General features: G+C 38.8%; 2 protein-coding genes across 4 annotated transcripts in view; both read right to left on the bottom strand.

The window, feature by feature from the left end:
- The window catches only part of LOC131333240 (uncharacterized), an 89,359-nt gene that overhangs the window by 51,712 nt on the left and 16,813 nt on the right, over positions 1-20,834 (bottom strand). The window contains exon 1 of one of the 2 annotated variants that reach the window (XM_058367668.1): positions 10,836-10,839. The exons of the other annotated variant lie outside the window; for it this stretch is intronic. The gene's annotated coding sequence lies outside the window, so the exon portion shown is untranslated. Of the gene's footprint in view, positions 1-10,835; positions 10,840-20,834 lie in introns of those variants that run through there. 2 annotated transcript variants of the gene reach the window in all.
- Positions 44-11,991, bottom strand: LOC131333227 (beta-amylase 7). 2 transcript variants are annotated; one of them, XM_058367646.1, is made up of 11 exons: positions 11,505-11,991; positions 10,621-11,128; positions 10,075-10,362; positions 9,257-9,334; positions 5,511-5,714; positions 4,768-4,962; positions 3,985-4,149; positions 2,925-3,185; positions 1,554-1,772; positions 1,130-1,349; positions 44-666 (listed from the first exon to the last, which is right to left on the bottom strand). In XM_058367646.1, exons 2-11 carry the CDS (start codon positions 11,053-11,055, stop codon positions 638-640), a joined length of 2,094 nt encoding a protein of 697 aa, XP_058223629.1. In that variant the 5' UTR covers positions 11,056-11,128; positions 11,505-11,991; the 3' UTR covers positions 44-637. The 2 variants fall into 2 exon arrangements, with proteins under 2 accessions (XP_058223629.1, XP_058223628.1); XM_058367645.1 differs by having other exon boundaries at positions 10,621-11,125; positions 11,505-11,984.

Here is a 20,834-nt window from a genome sequence, read left to right as displayed (position 1 = left end):
TAATCCAATTTCACAAATTCAACATCCAAACACAACATACGTGTATTGATGAAGCAGCACAGGTAGAGTTTTCAGTTTATATTTGTTAAAAGGTAGAGTTTTCTTCCAAATGTAAATGAACTTTCCTACAAGAATTGTCGGTGTTGTCCCCAATGAATTAAATGGAGAATGACAATCATTTATCATTACATACACAATTCAAGCACAATAACAGAGCTGCTGAAAATTTCATGGTAACACCCTATGAAATATCTAACTTAGAAGTGCCGAATTGGCTTGAAAAAAAACTTCTACAAACAAGATCTACCTAACTACTTAATGAATTCCAAATCCAATGATTGTTCCTTTCCAGCTCTTACTGCCCTCGATCATAAGAAACAAATGAATCTCTCCGCCACATGACTCCATCAGTGAATTGGCTGGTAGTTCAGATGTTTGAGCAGATCGCAAACATGGCAAGAGACTTTGATCCAGAAAGGTAGGCTGCTTTTTATCTGTGACATTTCATGTACAGGGGTGGATCCTCATCTTATATAAAGAGCATGGTTCCCAAAGTCCTTCAGAGAGGAAGGGAAACAGAATGCATAGTTCTTCTGCGGTAAGGGAGAGAGAATGCAAATCCCTTGCTCCTTTTGACCTATGAATGGAGATCAAGAACTGCTTCCCCTGCAATAACAATGAGACAACATATCAACCACTATCCTAACTCATCCATACCGGTGGATCGAACCCATACAAAAACTAGTAACAAGTAAACTAGTATTTAGAACTAACCACTCATAAAAGTGGTCTGATTAGATTTCGGTACATACTAAATTACCACATTTGGGAGGGGGAATTGCACCTCCATATAATTTGGGATGACTCGCATTTGCAACAACTTGGACCTATACTTTTTAACTTGTTCTGATTAAAATCTAGCAGTCAATTCTCCACACACCAGCTCCAAATTGATTTCATGTGGGATTCTGTGACCACTTTAACCAGTTGGACATTAATTAAGTTGACTTGAGATTAAGCAGCATTCAAATCCCAAAACTGATCCATGCCTCATATCTACTCTCAATCTATACAATGCATAACTGAACCGTGAAGAATACCAGCACGGGTAAAATTTGACGAAGGTTACCGTGCATTCTCTTGACAAATCGTTCAAATTCCATGAAGTTGTGTCTTTCCATGAGAAGTGGGCCAAGTCTGAGGTAAGTGAAAGCACAAAAATGCCTCCCGTCCGGATCATTCATAGGCTTGGCTCTTTCCAAGATCATGTTATAGCTTTCTCTGTCATGGCATGCAAGAGCATTTTCGCTAGCAATTGGTGTACAAACATCCCAGGCAGAATTCAGCACCTGAAAATTGGAAAAAAAAAATGTCAAAAGAAAGAAAAGCTTCAACCAATAACATGCAATACTTGCAGAACGATTCTCCCATATACCACATGGACAAACACACTTTCAGACGGAGAATCAAATATTGCATAAAGGAAATAACAAACTCATCAAGTCGCAATCATTTGAGCAAAAGAAGAGCTTTCGTTCCAGCTTAATGCTTACTTGCCAGGCTAACCCATCCGGATCTGCAACTGCCTCTGAGAAGTCCACATGGTGGTCTAACGTGCCCCATTCAGCACACACGAAGTTTAGAGCAGCCCCATGCTTCTTTAGCATTGCCATAATTGCTGCATAACCATCACGATTGCACGAGTTGTAAAATCCAGCAGTTAATTCAGCAGCATGGCAGGCTGTCTTGTACCACCAATGAATACCTGATAGCTGCTCAAAAATTACAAGAGGCAACAGAATCGAGTCAAACCATAGTCTACGAGCCATAATAAAGCACACTTAGTACAGATGAATGCCAAAACTTTGGCAGTCAAAAACTAGTTAACATGGGGTTGCTACCTCCCACATATTTTACAAAACAAGAATATAAAGGGTACCATATTCCTGTAAAACCAACCCAATACCTTTATAAATAATGCTTCAGTTAATAAACACAATGAAGCCCCAAGATTTTCTACCGAGTGTACATAAAATATCTGTTACGCAATGAATATATCTCCACAGAACATAGGATTTTCAAAACCAATACCAACAGACAGAAGTATCACATAAATGATACACTAGGTTACGACAGTTCTTATCAAAAGAAGCACTAGGATATTGCTTAGTGCTAGTCCCTGGAAATTAGGGGCTTTGGGGATGTCAAAAGATGCGACAAGTTTGCTAATAGATTTATGATAGTTTGTTAAAGATACATGTTGAATCCCTTTCTTCATAATACGCTAATGTTTGTGTGGGATTTTCTCCTTTGCCTTCTCTTTGTTAAATTGCACAAATAAATCAGCTCAAACGGCAGAAACACATCATGCAAACATCTCACTTTCACATTGGTAACATATCTTCCATTTATAGTAAGAACTTGTTATTGGAGCCTACTTTGCAAGAAGATATAACAACATGCGTTCTATTTTGTCAATTCAGAAGGGATCAAACTGTGGTACATTAATTGTGCAAGCCAAAACAACTTTGTGAACCATGATAAATACAAAAAATGCAGCGAGATGCTAAGACCGTCGTTTCCCAGAAAGAGAACCAGAGCCAACACACCGCACCTAACAAGCCATCGCCAACAACAAGAAGGACTAAGGCTTTGGCCCTGGCAGTGATGACGGGGGCAATATGGAAAGCAAATGGCTAAATCTTTCAACTATTTAGAACCTCACATAAAAAATTATTTGGAAACAATTGAAAAGGAAAAGTGAAATGAACTTCTGCGGATGAAAACTAAAATTATTTGTATTATCCAACAACTGCATTTGTAAGAAGAACTTAAAAAATTGACCCGTACTCAGTTGTTATCTTCATGATGACATAAATTCATCTTCCACATGGATATAGACCAACTTTCAAAAAAAATCGCACCTTTGCAGCAATGCGAGTGCTTTCAAAAGCCAACTTCGCCAGAGAAAGTACCCGGGCACCATGGTCAAGAAGAACCTGAGAGTACCAGTTTAGGAAGAACCTGCCATAATAGCCATCATAATCACCCCCATCACAGAAAAATCCAGTTTCATGTGGCCGGGAATTGTAGGAACCTGCATTATCTGGTCCTCGAGCCCAGAAAGAGTGTCCCCTTGCTTCAGCCGCTTTCCTCAGGCTTTTCAACAGATACTGGTCATGACACTGCAAAAGAAACATGTTTAGTGAAATACAGAAAGAGGTAAAAGGTTTCAGATGGACATATGACAGACAATAAATTATCAAGCGAAGTTTTCCCAATTTACTGGATGAACTAATGAACCAACTGTAAAGGTACCGTAACAGTTCACATCCACAACAAAACAAGTAGTTCTGAATATCATTCTCACAGAAGTTTTAAGTAACGCTTCCTGTGATCTGCCAACATTCACAACAAAACAAGTAGTTCTGAATATCATTCTCCAGAAGTTTTAAGTAACGCTTCCTGTGATCCGCTATTTTCATCCCACTGAGACATGCAATGATAATGAAGAAATTTCATTAAAAAGAAAGAAGAACCCGAGGAGGGCAAGAAACCCTCCCAAAAAAGAGAAAAGAAAGACAAACAAATTAAATAACACCACACAAACCACCTTCAAATCTTCACAAAACATTGGTCATGCATATCTGGATGCGAGGTTATCAAGTGTAATGAGACTAAACAATTCCATAGAAAATAGACTTAAGAAGAGAGAAAATAACCAGATACGGAAGGGAATTGTCATCCAAAGCTAAGCGATTTGGCACAAGCTTCTTGACACAAGCTTCTTGACACAACGGCAACTTCTCAAGTGAATTCTCACGTAAGTTAACAAGAAGTTAAAATGTGTTTTTTACTTTTTTTCTTCGTTTCAATTTGGTTTCCACAATCTGGTTAAATTAAAGGGGAAAAAAGGAGAGGGCTGGGCAAAAAAGCGTGAACATTGCATCACTGCAATTTAGGTAAGTATATTTGGTCAATTACCTGGAATTCACCAACACCTGGATATCTCCAACCATGCCTTACAGGATTAGATGGGTATCGTAGCTCTCCACATGGACCCAGCCCAACTTCAATCATAGAGATTATCCCATCATCAAAGAACTCGTCAAATTCCACCCGGAAGCTTCTCATGTAGTCGAAGTAAACCTACCTCATTTTCCAACAACAAAGAGAAGGTAAACCTCTGAATCAAAATCAAAATTTCCATGGCATTAAAAGAGAAGGAAAACTGGACAGGAAATGATCCCAAAGAAAAAAAAAAGATTTGTTGTGTAGAAATAAGGTTCTAATTACCCACTACAGAAAACCATTAACATCATTTATCAGTCCTGACTGGGTTATACGTTTGACTGGTTATCTTTGTAACAATTTCAAAGATTATAAAATGTTTGCCTTTCAAAAAAAAAACAAGTCTGCCTGGTTAGCAGTTGTCAAGCCCAAAAAAATCATAAAGATTGAACAGAAGAAATGAGGATAGTAACTACTCCTGAACACTAGAGTCTACGAGGATTTACAAAAATTCTCCAGTCCAAATTAAAAAGACAAAGCAGAGAACATTAGAAACATAATCAACTATCTCTGATCTGCCAATGAAAGAAAACACGAACTATAAGTTGGCAGTAGCTGTGCTTTTCTATATTCAATCTGAAACGCATAAACATTTTCATGGCCACAAGGATCATGATGACTTGATGGGTCTGGTGACTAATTGTTCATGGTCATGACTCATTTACACAAGCATATAGTGAAGGCTGAAGGCAGTACCTCTACAGCCGTGCGGCCTCTTAAAACACGTTCCTTGTCAATTCCCCAAGAGAGACATTCAGGGTTTCGCCTTCCCTCTCTATCTGTGAAAAATATGTCAGGATTCCTTCGACCGATTTCTGCCACCCAATGGGGCAGCGGGATACAAACATCATCACCAACATTGCCCCCACACTCATGAAAGGACAATACAACCTGAGCCAGTGACAGTTAAGAATTCAGTCAGTTTAGCATAGATTTAAGGTGGCTTTTTTGAAGGCAACTATCCAACAGGAAACAAGTTGCCCCACCTCAACATTGATGCCAACTATTCGCTGTTCCTCCAAGAAATCGTTACAACTCTTAACAACAACGCAGTGTCTAAGATGCAACAGGAAAAGAAAAAACTACTGCCATGCCAGCTTAACAATGTCTAAATTGGATACACAACCATTATTCCAATTGCTAATTATCACCCAGATATACGGACTCCAGAAGCCGCATGGTCCATGGACTAGGTTACAAGGTGATGTAGACCCCTGAACAAACACCCTCTAGTTTATCAAACTAGAATATGGTCCATGACCTACCATACAAAGGGATGATCGTCCACATCTATCGAGATTATGGATCTTGTTTATTAAGGTCTTACACTATGCACAGAATCATCTTGACACAACTGTGAAATTATAAAGGGGGCAACACAAGCAGAAACCACCAGTGTAGCAAAAGCAAAGCCATATATATTTACACATTACACTGACCTGTAGCTTGAGCTTGAGCTCACGCACAATCTGAAAGAGTCTTTTGTAACCACTCCAGTTGTACTCTTGCGGAGCATGTGCTTCTACTATACCCCACCAGCAATTGACCACAACACCATCAACATTGATTGATTTCAATACTCTTAGTTGCTTTAATAGACCATCCTGATCAATGAGTTCACACTTCATATTGATGACACCCAACTGCCACCCACAAGTGCGACACATATGACAGTTACAGAACTAGTTGAAGTGACTGTCATGATTAATACAAGAACTCGCCCAAAAAAACACATATGCATACTGGAGTAGAATAATTCCCTGTCCATAGGTTTACTTATAAAAAAAAACTCCCTTTCCATAGGTTTAGTAAGGAAACGGAAGTACTACGGACAATGCAAGCAGAAAGAGAACAGTTCCATGGAGCAGAAATGTTAGTTTCTTAGACAAATCTGAAAATTGAATGCATGATTTTTTTAATATTATTTTCCCCAATTGGTAATGCAAGGAGACTCGAACTTCAGTGTTTGTGAACTTAAGAAGGTGGGCTTGGACAGAGGAGAATTGTTGACTGGAACATAAAATTCCAGGCTTAGCATGGGTAATTTATTCTAAACAATGCACTATGGGTCCAGTGAAGAGCTATATCAAACATACAGGACTTTGGAACCCTCTCAAATTGACCTTGGACCTGGATGAAATTCTTTCAGCTCTCAAGTTCTCAAGCATTGCCAAACCTTTCATCAAATACTCTAGGGGAAATCACAGATCAGTGGGAAGAGGGGTATTTTATCCCCAAGTCATGGAATAGTTTTCTGGAATTGAAAAGTCATGGAAAGGAAAATATTAATTGCCAAGACATGATTTTGAAGACAAAAATGCCCTCCCTCCAAAATCATTTTACTTTCAAACCCTTTGTTCTTGACACCGGATCCCCACCACAAGCACCACCTGCGGCGCCCGGTGGCTGTATCCGCCCCCCCCCCCCCCCTAAACTGCCGCCGCCACCACAACCAGTAGGACCGCACCACCACCGGACAGAGGATATGGTGCCTTGTTCATATTATTTGAATTATAAAAGAGCAAGTGATTAATTATAAAAAACTACATTGTGTATTAGTAAAGACCAATCTTTCTGTTAACATAGATCAAATAATATTTTTTTAGAGAATTTTATCCCAAATATTTAACTGTTCATATTATTTGAGTTATAAAAGAGCAAGTGATTAATTTTAAAAAACTACATTGTATATTAGTAAAAACCAATCTTTTATTAACATAGACCAAATCATATTTTTTTAGAGAATTTTGTCCCAAATAATTTGACTTTTTATATTATTTGAGTTATAAAAGAGCAAGTGATTAATTCTAAAAAACTACATTATGTATTAGTAAAGACTAATCTTTCTGTTAACATAGACTAAATCATATTTTTTTAAAGAACTTTGTCCCAAATCATATTTTGTTTGTTTGGAATAAGTTCATATCGTTTATTAACTCGTGCCGATACTTTCTTCACCTTTTTCTGGATTCTACGCCATTGATCATGCGTTCCAATCTGAGTGGATTACACCCAGCGGTGCTACCCAGCCTTTTCTTCACAGACTTATGCAAATGTAATTTACTAGTACTAATACTTTCGTTTATGCAAAACCCCAGCCTTTTCATTGCACCTCTTGTATTTCGATCACAAACCCATTTGAAATTAAAAAAAATACAAAACAGACGAGTTGACTCGGTCCAAATCGAAGACGACGACGCGGTGGTGGTTGATGAAGGTTTGAACCGTTTGTTTTGGGAATACTGGAATTGTTGAGCTCGGCGATGTGGTGGTGATGGCTGACAATGGCAATGGTGGATGTGGTGGGTGTGATGGGCGGCGGTGATAGGTTGGGGAAAAACGAAAATTGCTACTTGAGAAAGTAAAAGTTTCGATCTTTAATCGAATTAAAAACGAGGAATTGAAACAAAAGAAGATTTTAATGAAGATTTGATTTTGAAGGATATGAGTCATGGTTGAAGCGGCGGAGGATGCGGTGGTCGGTGACGAAATTCTGACTGGAGGGAGACTTTGTTGATTGAAAGTCAGCGACTGTGAGAAAGAGAAGGGGAGGGTTGGCTAAAGGGCGTAATAGTCATTTAACATGGCCCTTCCATGTATTAGGAATTTATCTTCCTCCGTTTCATGTTTAGAGTAATTTCACAAAAACTGGTCCATGACTTGGGGATAAAATACCCCACTATCCACTGAACCGTGATTTCCCCAATACTCTATTGGGGATCATAAAGATACTTGTGATGGTTCGATAACTGGCATACCTCGAGTAGGGGTGGGAATTTTCGACCCGACACGAGAACCCGTGATTTCCCCAATACTCTATTGGGGATCATAAAGATACTTGTGATGGTTCGATAACTGGCATACCTCGGGTAGGGGTGGGAATTTTCGACCCGACACGAGAACCCGACACAAAGTTAGCGGGTTAGGGTCAACTATTCCTGACATAGAACACGAATATGACACGGCACGATAACACAAAAAGCTAAACAGGTCGGGTTAGGGTTGGAAGAATTCTGACACGAACACGAGATGACACGACACGACGCGGGTTGGGGAATTTATGAAAAGACATGATAACACGACACGAAGTTAGCGGGTTAGGGTCGGCTATTTATGACACGCAACACGAATATGACATGACACGATAATACGAAAAGCTAAAAAGGTCGGGTTAGGGTTGAGAGAATTCTGACACAAACACGACACGATGCCCACCTCTAACCTCAGGGCCCTTTCATCTAAAGTTCACTCATCAATCAGTGCTGAGTTCTAGCCTTCCTATAAACGCCAAGTCCTGCTATCATTCGGAAAGAATCCTGCTCTTGGTCCTTTCCTCCTATTCATCCTATTGCAGGCTTTCTTTCCTGTCCATTCCAGCAAGGCCAGATATGATTCAGTGGATTAGTTCCCCAACCTGCATCTGCAACTTGGGGCTTGTCTCAAGAGGTCATTATACAGTTGTTAACTTTCACAACTTTTTTCTTTGGTTGGTTGCCAAAAGTAAACTTTAAACCAAGGACAAAATATTGATGGTGAGTTTTAAGATTTGCATCCTGCCTTTTGCATGATCAGGAGGCAACACTTCCTCTTATCTTGTCCTCTTTCAGGCCTATCTGGAGGCAGATCCAAAGCTGGTGCAAATGCAATAGATCAAAACTTTTTCATCATTGGCAGGAGGAAATGAGTGGACAATTGCCAAAATCAGTGGAAAGAGCTTCTGTATATAGTCAGGAAAATGATTGGCTGCCCTGGTTGATAATACATCAGAAAAGGAACTACAGAACCCTAAGAGGCCTGCATAGAGTCCGTGCTCTAATGTTACACAAGATAAGGCATGATGTTACGGCTAAGTCCTTGCAAATTTTTGCTGTTAAAAACTCCACACTTAATTTCTTCCATTTGCAGGAACTGGTGCATTATCTTCCTATGTTTATGAGCTAATATGGCTTGTAGTTTTCATTTGTTTGTTGTGGTTGACATCTGCTTCTCTTTTATTGAATGGAATCATTCCATGATCATGTTTTCTTCCAGTAAGACCTTACTAACAGCAAAACAAAGAACACGAGTCTCTTTACTGGGTAAGGAGACCAAGACACTGGGGTGTCCCCTGGGGGACTCAAGAAAGGGATGATGAAGAAGCGTATAGAAATTAGAGGCAGTGTAAGAGCAATATTAGAGAACTCACTGGTAGCATCACGTATACTGGAACACAAGGCGTGCCTGCAAAATCACGCTCCTGTAACTTTTGGGGTATATCGATAACCTGAGGAAAGGTTCAGAAGCATTTGTGACATGAGAACCAGATTCATTCCAATCAATTACCAAGATTGGATACATAATACACGGGAAAAAACTTTGGCTGCCTGTGAGAAATCAGTTTGACTGTGGCCCATCATTTAGAATTAATGACATGTGCCCTATATTTTGGGAGGAAAAAAAGGGTGTCAAAACAATGGCAACGCTGCAGTGTTTAGTTGTTGAGTGTGCCTGTATAAGCATTGAATCAGAGGTTTTGCCCGTCATCACATACTGTACATCTTATCATGGCTCCAGATCTACCACAAATCTAAGTGTTATGAAGAAAATGCGAAAACTAATGAGGGTTAAATTGGTTGGACATAGATATCAAACCATTAGACAAAATTTCCCTTACCCCAAATCTTCAGCTTGAGAAAAAAGTTTAGATATTTTGAAGTCTTGGTATGTTTTCATCACTATTACATCAGACAACTATCCCAAAAGTTTCTGGAGTTTATCTGTGTGGGCATGGATGAGTTCCCTAGTCCAAAACTCTCGCTTCCAAAACACCAAAAGCAAGACAAATACTCCAAATAGGCAAAGAGATACTGGAGTCATGTTAGCATCCAAGCATGGATGAGTTCCCCAGTCCAAAACTCTCGCTTCCAAAACACCAAAAGCAAGACAAATACTCCAAATAGGCAAAGAGATACGGGAGTCATGTTACCATCCAAATAACCTCACAACCAAGTCAAGAACATGTACCTGTTTGTCATCAACAGCATCCATGGAGCTCCCAATAAGGGGATGATTTTCTGCTGCTGCTCCCGTTCCAACCATGGCAGCCGTCTGGGATTGGGAACTCGAGGATCCATCATAAGGGGATGATGTGTGCACATAAGCACCTTTCATGTCACAAGAAGGATAATCCACTGAACTCTTATAGCCAGAGCATATGCCCCTCGAGGAAGCAGGTGGGGTCTGCTGCACCGGTACATGCAAAGATGTTGACGTCAATGCTGTGGCAGATGCACCACCAGCAGGTCTGGTGCCCTTCACAAGAAGAAGAGACAGAATTCCAATCTTTGAATTACATCTATAAAGAGACATCACTTATTATTGGGTTTAACACCTAACTTCCAGTTCCCACCAATCTGATATGAATCACGCATGAATGCTGTGTGAGCATATGCTATCGACTAGAGAAAAGAAACAACCAAAGAAATCCAAGGTCTGTTGTGCATACATATAACTATAAGCAGTACAATGTGTAAATACAAGTCATTAAGAAGAAATTGCCCTTTAAAGTACCTGTGATGTAGAAGGAAAGGTGGTTCCATCAGGGAGAACAACCCAACCGGCTTCCCTTGCCAGGGCCGCAATGACATCGTTTATATCAGCCCTTACCCTAAGATTATAGTTCCCGTGCCTTCGGAGTCCGGCCAAGATCTTTGCAGTGACTGCCCTCCGCTGTCGCTCTCGTATTTTTGTTCTCTCCTTCTCTTCCACTGGTCTACACCTTCGAGCCCCTGATAGCGGAGTTGGTTGCTCTTGATATTGTTGGTGCTGCTGAAACCTAGTATTATTGCTGCTTGACGTAAGCCCCCCATCAACACCTCCCATTATGGTAGCCTCATTATTCTTCTCTTCATCGTCATCGTCTTCATCATCTTCTTCTTTCACATCCATCCCCATTTCATCCTCATCATCTTCACTTGCTCCAAATCTCTGAATCTCTGTCGCCATTGTCCCACTTTGCAAGGAATCCTAATTCCTACACTCTTATTCTCCTAACCAATACAGTCACATTGTACTTCTGCTGCAAATAATGGAATTAAGTTAAGGTTGTCTCAATTACATTACAAGATACGAGTAAGAATAAATTCGAGTTCTTGAGCAGCTCTTATGCAAAATCTGCTGCAATAATGTTAACTTCAAACCGAATATACCTCGATTTTCACATGAAGCCAACTAAAACAACCATAAAAATTACTTTCCGGCTTATTAAAGGAATTGGCTAAGCTTGCTTCAATTACGTTATAATATGCAATGAAAATCTGAATTCCAGTGTTTGAGTAGCTCCTATGCAAAATCTGGAGATCTACCGCAATAATTTAACTCCAAACGGCACATATCCCAATTCTCACGTGAAGCAAACTAAAACCACAATAAAAATAATAACTTTGTCATATTACCTTTGCAGAATCAGCTTGCAAAACCAGTCAATTACGAAAATCAGAAACCGTTATAGCACGAATCCGCCATTCTCCCTCCACGATCATTCTCCTGTCACATCTCATTTACACACAAATACATCAAAAGCTCCGAAGAACAACTCTTGCTCTCCGACTCAGAAACTTAGCCCCGAATCGCTTCCGAACCGGCGTCGTTCCGGGAGAATGTTCCGGCGAAGCGGCCGGAGAGGAGGCGGAGAAGCTACGGGGAGTTTTAGGGGCGGGGAGAGAGTGGTCGGCGATTTCCGGCGGAGGGCCGGCGGAGGAGAGAGCGTGCGAGGGCTAGGGTTTGTCACGCGTGTGGGAGGTGGGCGAGCGTGTGTGGTTGTGTGTGAAAAGGTAGGTGCTGTGAGTTTGGGTGCGAGGAGCCCGTGATTGGCACGTGGCAAGGAGGGTGCGTTGATGGCGTGGGACCATCAGTTTGGGGTGCGTAAAAGGGCGCATGTATCGTGTGACTATGATTTCTGCACGGCCAGGGCTTTTGTAATTCAAAAAAAATGCTAGAGCCACAACACCTAAGCTATACCATCTGTATCTGAGAAGGGTGTGGTTGAGATGTGGTTGAGGTGATGTGTTTCCGTTTTGTAGCAATTCTGCTACGAAAATCGACGTTGGGAATCAACGGCCACTTTGGGCCTCGTACTGTGGTACAAATGATCCGAGCCGTTTAATAATTTAAAAAGACAAATGGCTACGGAAAATCAGCTCAATTCGATATCCTTAGATGCTCGATCCAATCTTCCATTTTTTCATTTAAATTTCGGATCCATGAAAGATTGGATCGAGTACGTAAATATATTGAATTGAGCTTAATTTTCACGGGCCTACTCAATTTTTTTTAAAATTATTGAACGGCTGAGATCATCCAAACCCAGAATGAGTCCCGCATGCCCGTTGGTTTCCTTAGCTTTTTCATTTTGCAACCAATAATGCTACACACACAGCAAAAGTACACATATTTTGTGCACAAATTGTTATGGGGCCCACTACGTGTCTCACACAAATAATCCGAGCTGTTCATTTAATGTAAAACATTTTTTCAATGGCCCACTCAAAAAATTGACTCAATCCAATACTTATAGATGCTCAATTTAATCATTTAACTTTTCATTTGGATTTCAGGATAATGAAAAGTTAGATAATTGAATCGAGCATCTATAGATATTGGATTAAGCTTATTTTTTGCGGGGGTCATTGAACAAATATTTTACATTTAATTAACAGCTCGGATCATTTGTATGAAACCCAGAGTGAACCCCACACAGGCACACACGGATCTGTGCACGATCTGTGTGGGAATTGTCTGTGTTAACAGACTTACTGTTTTGCAACAATGGATGCTATCCGCAAACTTAAGAAATCTGTGGCAGTGTGCACAAATCCTTTTTGAACCCGTTTCGAATTCCAAAAAAAATGGTCGAAATTGCTCATTTTGTTTAAAATACTTTGTTTATAGTCCATGCCAAAAATCGGTTGAATGAAATATCGATAAGGGTGTTTTGTAATGGAGACTGATTTTAATTTCTTGTTTTATGTTTTCGGTTTATTTTTTATTTTTTTTATTATAAAAATGTCTAAACCAGCTTACACGCACCTTAACTAATTCTCTATTTGATAATTTTCTTTGGTTAAATGTTTGCAGTTTTTAAACAACACAACTAAAGTTGCAAAGTATGCCAAAATATTCCGGGCAAAAAAAAAAAAAAGTATAGCAAAAAGATTCTTTTGGATCTGTGGAGATGTTTGAACACGAGAATGAACATATTTTTGGCTATTAAGAAGTGTTTTGCTAAAACAAAAATAAGTGAAATCTAATAACTACTCCGTTTTAATTAATCAGTCTAATAGAAAAGGCAGTGAATATTGGAAAAATGGAGTGAAATCTCATCTTAGTGTCGTTCCCTCACTTCCTCGTATGCTCTATCACCTCCGCTTTATGTGTTTATGGTGTCATCGCTAATGAGTCTGTTCGCTCCCTGCTTTCCATACGACTTCGTTTCCGCTATATACTCTCGTGTTGTGGATGAGGGAGAGATCAAAATTATGCTACTCTAGGTTTAGGTGATCCTTCCAAATCACAAGCCTTCTCCGGTGCTTGGGTGGGTGCGCGAAATCATCGATGGACATGTCTAGTTCTATATATCTATCGGGACGTACGTCTCATATGACTGAAGAAGTAACCATTTCTCATTATGTTTGAGAATATCACTTCCAGCTGATATAAGAGACATTATGAAAACATTGTTCGGAAAAGCGCCCAAGAACAATGTGATAACAGCGTACACAAGTGACCAGAATATGTGAACCCTGAAGAGTACAAAGAGCGTTTATTGATAACGACTTTTTGCAATATTGCAAAAGCCCAGCAACACAAGTTTACGTATATCCGCCATACTTATCAAAGGGTAAACTTGGAAGAAGGGATATTACTGGCACTTGAACTTATTTGAACATAAATTTTACATACATAATAGCTGTTCATGTACGTGTATAAAAATGTACATATGTGTTATTACTCCTATAAACTAAGAGTTTCGTAAAATAATAATTACCTTAAAAAAAATATATTATGATCGAGAATGTTAATGAAACTGTCAGAGGATAACCAAATATGTTAGATTAGAATGTTTTAAAAATAAATAAATAAATTTGGTCCAAACCGTGCCATTACATCACACTTCTTTTAATTTATTTTTGGATATACATTGAAAAACCCTTATATTTATATGCAAGTAGACCGCTCCATACATCTGTCAGAAAGTATTATATTTATTACTACATAGTCATCTACAAAGGGAACTGCACTATACATATGCCTTTAGAATAACCAAGATCGCTTACTATGAGCACCAAAAAGTAATTCAATCCCACCAAACTACTATAAGTACTTGAATGCAGACTTTGGACAAGAAGCAATTAATATGTGGACATCGAACGGGTAATAATTTTTGCACTCAGATTTCAACAAGCAATTAAAGACAGATTATGGAGTCTAAGTATAAGAAAGTGGAGTGCTAAAATCATTAAATTTTGATTTCATCCACCACGCTGTTTGGAGAAAAGTAAAAACTTCTGAAGCACCACTGTTTGATGCAGTTGGTAAGTCTCTATCTCTCATTTGTAAAAGGTCTTGGGTTCGAGCCCCACACGGGTAGGTTCTTTGGGGGTCAGGGCTATGGATATAGCCTCTGAACCCTGCGCTAACACTAACACTCTCCACTAATCCTGTTGATGTATATCGCCTGACACACAAAAAAAAAGAAGAAAAATAATGCTCTAAGCGATTGATCAAATCCTCATCACAATCGACGGGCCTACTTGGTACAATACCAGCCCGATTGAGAAAAATGGGCCAGCGCCGTCTGTTCTGGTCAGGTTGGGTTTGGGTAGGAAGAGTTTGGGCCAATAATTGAGCTTAGTTGGGCCCTCACCACATTTGGTAGACCTCAATTGATAAGTGTCATCGGTATGCACGGTCGGTGCATACCGTCGGTCTCCATAGCAAAGTCCAAATTCATGAGCTGGTTGGCTGCTAGTCTTCATAGTCGCGTATTGAAGCTAAATATACTTATAGCACCGTCCACATGTAGTGAGATTTTAGCTTCGGCTCCTGACATAAGTGCGGTGGAATTCCCTCCACATTGTAGCGTGATTAGTAAACCTTTCGGCACAGATTTTTTAACACAGATTATACACATACATTTTTTGTGGGGCTCATCTCAGATTCTACAAAGATGATCTAAATCGGTTATCTTTCTTAAAATGATTTTTTAAGGGTTTCTGTAAAAAAATCAACCTGAACAGATATCGGTAGAATGTTTTGCCCTATGATTTTCGAAAAAGCCTCTACGATATCTGTTCGAGCTGATTTTTTTTACAAAAACCATGAAAAAATATTTTAAAAAAAGATGACCGGTTTGAATCATATTTGTAAAACTCGAGATGAGCCCCACAATGATTTATGTGCACGATATGTTTACAAAAATCCGTGCAAGTAGCACAACTGCGGCGTTATGTGACCATGCAATACTCCCTTTTGGGTGGTGGAGTACCACACCTAACTCCCATTTTTCGTACCCAAAAAAAAGGTGTATGCGGTTCCAAATAGCACGTATTAAGAAAACGCCAAAACTTGTTTCACTTTATTTCCTCTTTCCTCTACATTGCCTTGCCACCGCACAGTGTTGGTCCTGCTTTTTTGGAGATATTAAAAATACCAGTTTCCTGGCACCTTGCAAATTTATATATATGTACTACTATTTGTAGCTTTTCCGGGCATTTTTTCTAAAGGAGCAGTGGTCTCTTTCCAAATTGGCCGGAATCCAATTTTTTTCTGCAGCCGGACAAAAGAACGTGGGGCAGAGGAATCGCAAGGCCTTCGTAATTTTCCTAATTTGTTTAGATGGGGTATTTTTCATATACTGGAATCGGTGAATACCAGTAGCGGCTTCAGAAATTTGTAATAGGATGTTCATAAATTACCTTAACTTTACTGTCTGGTGTATTGACCAATACTATATGTGCAAGACCTCGTATATTAGTATAAATAGTGGGGTTGGGGGGGGGGGGAAACGAAACCGTCTCATGGGATCCATTCTATTCCTCGAAGAGAAACTTCCCATGACGTATCATACGTTAGCGTCTCACTAACTATAACCGTCTCATGAGTCCCATGAGACGAATTATAGTTAGTGGATGTGGGAGGAAAGGATCTCGTGGAGATGATCCTTAGATTACATGTAAGATGATGGATAGTAAAGAAAAAGACGATGTGTAATTATTTTATACCTTCTGTGTAGTATGAATTGTTATATTGCTGATCTGCATATTGTGGTATTGGGTTTTAGGATTTTTACTTGGTGAATTATCACTCAAGATACGTTTGTATCCTGACAAATCGTTTGCTTCGGCATTCAATTTGCCAGAGTGTGCAGGATTCCACAGTGGAGCAGTTGATACAGGTGAGACCCCTGGAATGGAGTTTGGGCCAACGTTGCTTGGAATTCGTGTCAAAACTAGAGTCGCTCTGGAGTTGCTTTTGTTAAATATAAATGTACATAGATTTTTATATTATTTTGAAATTGTAATTTTTGTATAAGGATAAATAGGGGCCTAATAGTTTGTAAAATTCAGTGTATTTTAGGGTTAATGTTTTCGAAATTTCTTGAAAAATCGGGGCGTTAAACGCCTCTAGCGAATACCATGAATTTGTGTGCAAAGTAAATCAATTTAGGCCCCGTTCCGCTAAGAAAAATAGTACTCCTACTATTTATTGATATTATGAGAGAATGTCTTATCTCGTAAAATAAAAAATAAGTACTTAAAAAATAATAAGTATGAAAACAATGGAATAGGGAGTCAAATATTGACAGTCATATTTTAGCTTCAAAAGAATCACAAGTGTCACCAATGTGCTATCACTGCTCTTGTTTGCAAATAGGATTAATAGAAAAATCCGCCATTTTTTTTGTCTTGTGTGAATCTGGAAAAGGCAAAAGTAATAAAAATCCCAACAAGAGAAGACACAACTAATCAAAGGCTAATAAATGAACTAAGTTGCTTGAGTTCAAAATCGTTAGAAAAAGTTTTTTTAGACATAGGCGGCGCCACCGCTACATTGACCCGAGGATGGTTAGATGAACCTCCCAATTTAGAAAACTCTCTGTCACCAAGTAGATCATCGATCTGTAGTATTTCTCAAAAATCACATGCAAAAGATTCTTCTCAAAACATAAACCCCTACCCCCACCCAAAATTGAAAAAGAAGAAATGTTCAGTGGATTTGGCCGAGATGGGTGATGACATTGAGCACAATAAAAACGTCAATTTGGGTGGTCCTCTGACTTGGTTTGGGGTTCCTGTTGTCCCCTTAGGGTCCCCATTCGAGCTGTCCGTGTTCAGCAACGGACGGCTTAGATTTCATCTTAGTTAAATAGATCTTGGCCGTCCACCGAGATGAAATCTAAATCGTCCATTGCCGAATACGGACGGTTCGGATGGGGGACAACACACACGCAAGGAACAACATAAACCCTAGGTTCGAGATTTGACATGACTATGAACTCACAATGTTTACAAGCCCCATTGAAAAAGCAAAAAAGGGGAAAATGTATATTACAACCTATTAAACTAACTTCTGTAAAAGGAAGATGACCATATTAGTGTTGTTTGGGTTCAACCAATTTGACTTCTCCAACATAAGTACTCTGCCCGACAAATCCTACACGATGAACGATTCGTATAAACTCTCGAAAGATAAAACAAGTCGTGGTTTTTTTTTTTTTTTTGAAAGGGAAGGCGTAATTCATCAGCCACACAACACCGACCCGTTACACAGCAACAGAAAGGGTTGAAGGCTCTCGAACGATGTTTCATTTTCTCTTGAGTGTGGACATACATATAAGACCATGTTTGCTCATGTGCTCACTGAAACAAAGGGGGTACTATTTTGTCTTTCCAGAATTTACCTTTGGAACAAAGTGGGAAAAATCAATTTTGTGCAGTTAAATAACATGAGGACACAGAGGTCAAGACATTCATGGTTTTTCACCTGGCCCCCCTCCAATTTAATACTGACATGGAACTCACCGCCTTCCCATTGAATGAAGAGATAGAGGATTTTAATGCACATTAATAATGGAAAGGAACTAATTAAGACATTTTGTCCTACTGTAATTATGAGTATTTCCCAACCTCCAGAATAACCCAAGCCCGTTTCGTTAAATTTTTTATTTTTTACGTACTTATTTTTCGTTTTATGAGACATGTGATTCTCTCATAATACATCACATTTAATTACAAAGATAATTACTACTTATTTTCTTTAACAAAACGGGGCCGATGGATGAGATTCAAATATGCACTATGTTATATAGTAGTAGTAGTAGTTTTTTTGGAAAAAAAGAGAGAGATAGGAAGTGAAACGTTTCATGTCGATGGAGGAGCAACATAAGTCAAAGAATACACGCGTGAGATTGTAAAAGAGAGTGAAAGCGTGAAAATGTCTTTCAAATATTTTTTAAATTGATAAAATTCGCAAGAGCAATAATTGAAAGCACAACATAAGTAAAAATGGAAAGAAATAGTCAGTTATGTGATTAAGGTCACAACAATCGGCCAACCCTGGCACTACCATCCTTAGCTTTTGAATGGTTTTGTTTGGTTGTTTCTAAAGACTAAAATCAGTGCCTTTAAACAAATTTTGAAATTTATTTAGTTTTCGGTCTTCGAAACCTATTGGGTTACTTTTAGGGCAAAGTCCACTTTGACCTCCCGTGATTATCGCCATGTGCGGATAGCTTCCTCATGGTTCAAAACTGAGCACATAACCTACCTGTGGTTTTGAAAATGTGCAGATAGACCCCTTGCCGTTATGTTTTTCATCCATATTAACGGAGGTGTATCTCACACGCCTCTAAAATGTAATCTGAGTCGTTCATAATGTATTAAATAAAAAATAGTGTATCTCTGTAAAAAATCATCTCGATCAGACATCAATAATCGAGTGATCTAATTTTTAGTAAATTCTTCAAATTTGAAATTTTAATTTCATAACAAAATCGATTTGACCATGAGCTTTTCATTTTTTGATTTACTTGAATTTTGGCATAGATGTAGTACTTGTCAAAATTTACAATATCAACGGTTTGGATTCAATTTTTGGTATATGGGATGATGTGGTTAGATTTAAAAAAGAAGAAAAATCAAGAGACATGACGAGGATATATCGGTCTTTTAATGTTGTGTCCGTTAATATGGATGGAAAACATGACGGCATGGGGCCTATTCGCACATTTTCAAAATCACAGGTAGGCTATGTGGTCAGTTTTTAACCATGAGAGGAGGTATCCACACACGGCGATAACCACATGGGTCAAAGTAGACTTTGTCCTCACTTTTAATATTGGCCCTCAGCCCATATTCAAGTTATCTTCATCCCTGTCGTTTTGAACAGTTTTGTCTTCTAGAGGTGCTAAAAAATCGATGGTAGGGATCTCTATTCGAATTTGTGTAATTTGATCTTAATTTTGATTTCCAATTTGATTTTAAAGAATTTTGAACTCGAACTGAGCCCCCGTCCGTGAAACACTTGTAGGTCCGCAGCTATCTGAATCCATTGATAGATTCCGATCCCACACACTTCACTTTCCTGCATTATTGCTAAAAAAGATTGGGTATGACTTATTCGCGAAGCAACTTTAAAGAGGTAATTTATAGAGCCGTTTGATCCAAATCGTCTTTTTTCGGTATTGAACGGTGCAAATTTTAATTAACTAATTAACTCTTTTTCGGAAAAAAAATTATTAAAATTCGGATCATCCAATACACACTGAACATACACGATTCATCTCCGTAAATTACTATTCACTCTGTAAAATATTTTTTCCTCAAAAAGATTTCGGTGTCCCTAAATTGAGGAAATTGTTGATTGGACGTCAGGACGCGGACAAGCTCATGTGAACGACGTATGACAACCAGAATCCAAAATGGAAATGGAAATGGAAATGAGAAAATAAATTACTACCACTGTATTTTAGTACTGTATCTTTCTTTCTCTCTCTCCTCTGACTTGGCATTTTTTTAACCGATGCGATACAAAACATGCGTCCATTGAAAAGGCATATTTTGATTCAAACAAAATACTCCTATATGAAAAGGGAGAGATTACTGAGTACCCATGTCACATCGTTAAATGATGCTCCAAATACCTCATCCATCACATTTTGACGAAGAATTCATACACTTAGCCTTAGGCACCGCATCAATGTACAGTGCGAGAGAGGCTTGGGCATTACTTAGCACTGAATAATTTTTCATGAGAGGGCATGTGGATGTGTAAACTTTACTCTATTAATTTGGGTTTGTTGAGGGGGTTTTCTTATGCTTTAGGCTCCGTTCCAGTTCTTTAAAAATGAACTTTAGAAAAGTGGTAATTTCAAGCTCAAAAATATGTGTTGACGTAAATAATTTTCTTACCAATATGGACCTTGTTTGATTGATCTCATTGAGATATTTTAAACGGTGCAAAAAAAATATTTTTTTATTTTTATTATATTTGAGGAAACGGATTCATGTAGCCGACCTCAAGTGATTGGGACATAAGACTCGGTTTGGTTTGGTTTGGTATATTTGAGTTTAAAATTACTTTTTTAAAAAAAAAAGAAAGTGTAACAGCACCATGTTCGGACAAATAAGCCACTTTGGCTTATTTTTTGTTCTTATTCAATTTTTTTTCGTATCACTTGGCTTATTGTCATTTTTTTGGAAATTATTGCATCCTCACGATAAGAG

Source organism: Rhododendron vialii, chromosome 7a, assembly GCF_030253575.1.
Source record: "Rhododendron vialii isolate Sample 1 chromosome 7a, ASM3025357v1".
NCBI lineage: Eukaryota > Viridiplantae > Streptophyta > Magnoliopsida > Ericales > Ericaceae > Rhododendron > Rhododendron vialii.
This window is presented reverse-complemented; position numbering and strand designations above follow the sequence as displayed.

Coding starts and splice junctions, on each gene's coding strand:
- LOC131333227 (XM_058367646.1), bottom strand. CDS start 11,055: ATGGCGACAGAGATTCAGAGATTTGGAGCAAGTGAAGATGATGAGGAT. Junction 9,335..10,074: donor ATGCTGTTGATGACAAACAG/GTACATGTTCTT, acceptor ACCTTTCCTCAG/GTTATCGATATACCCCAAAA. Junction 1,350..1,553: donor CGGATGGGTTAGCCTGGCAA/GTAAGCATTAAG, acceptor TCCAATTTTCAG/GTGCTGAATTCTGCCTGGGA.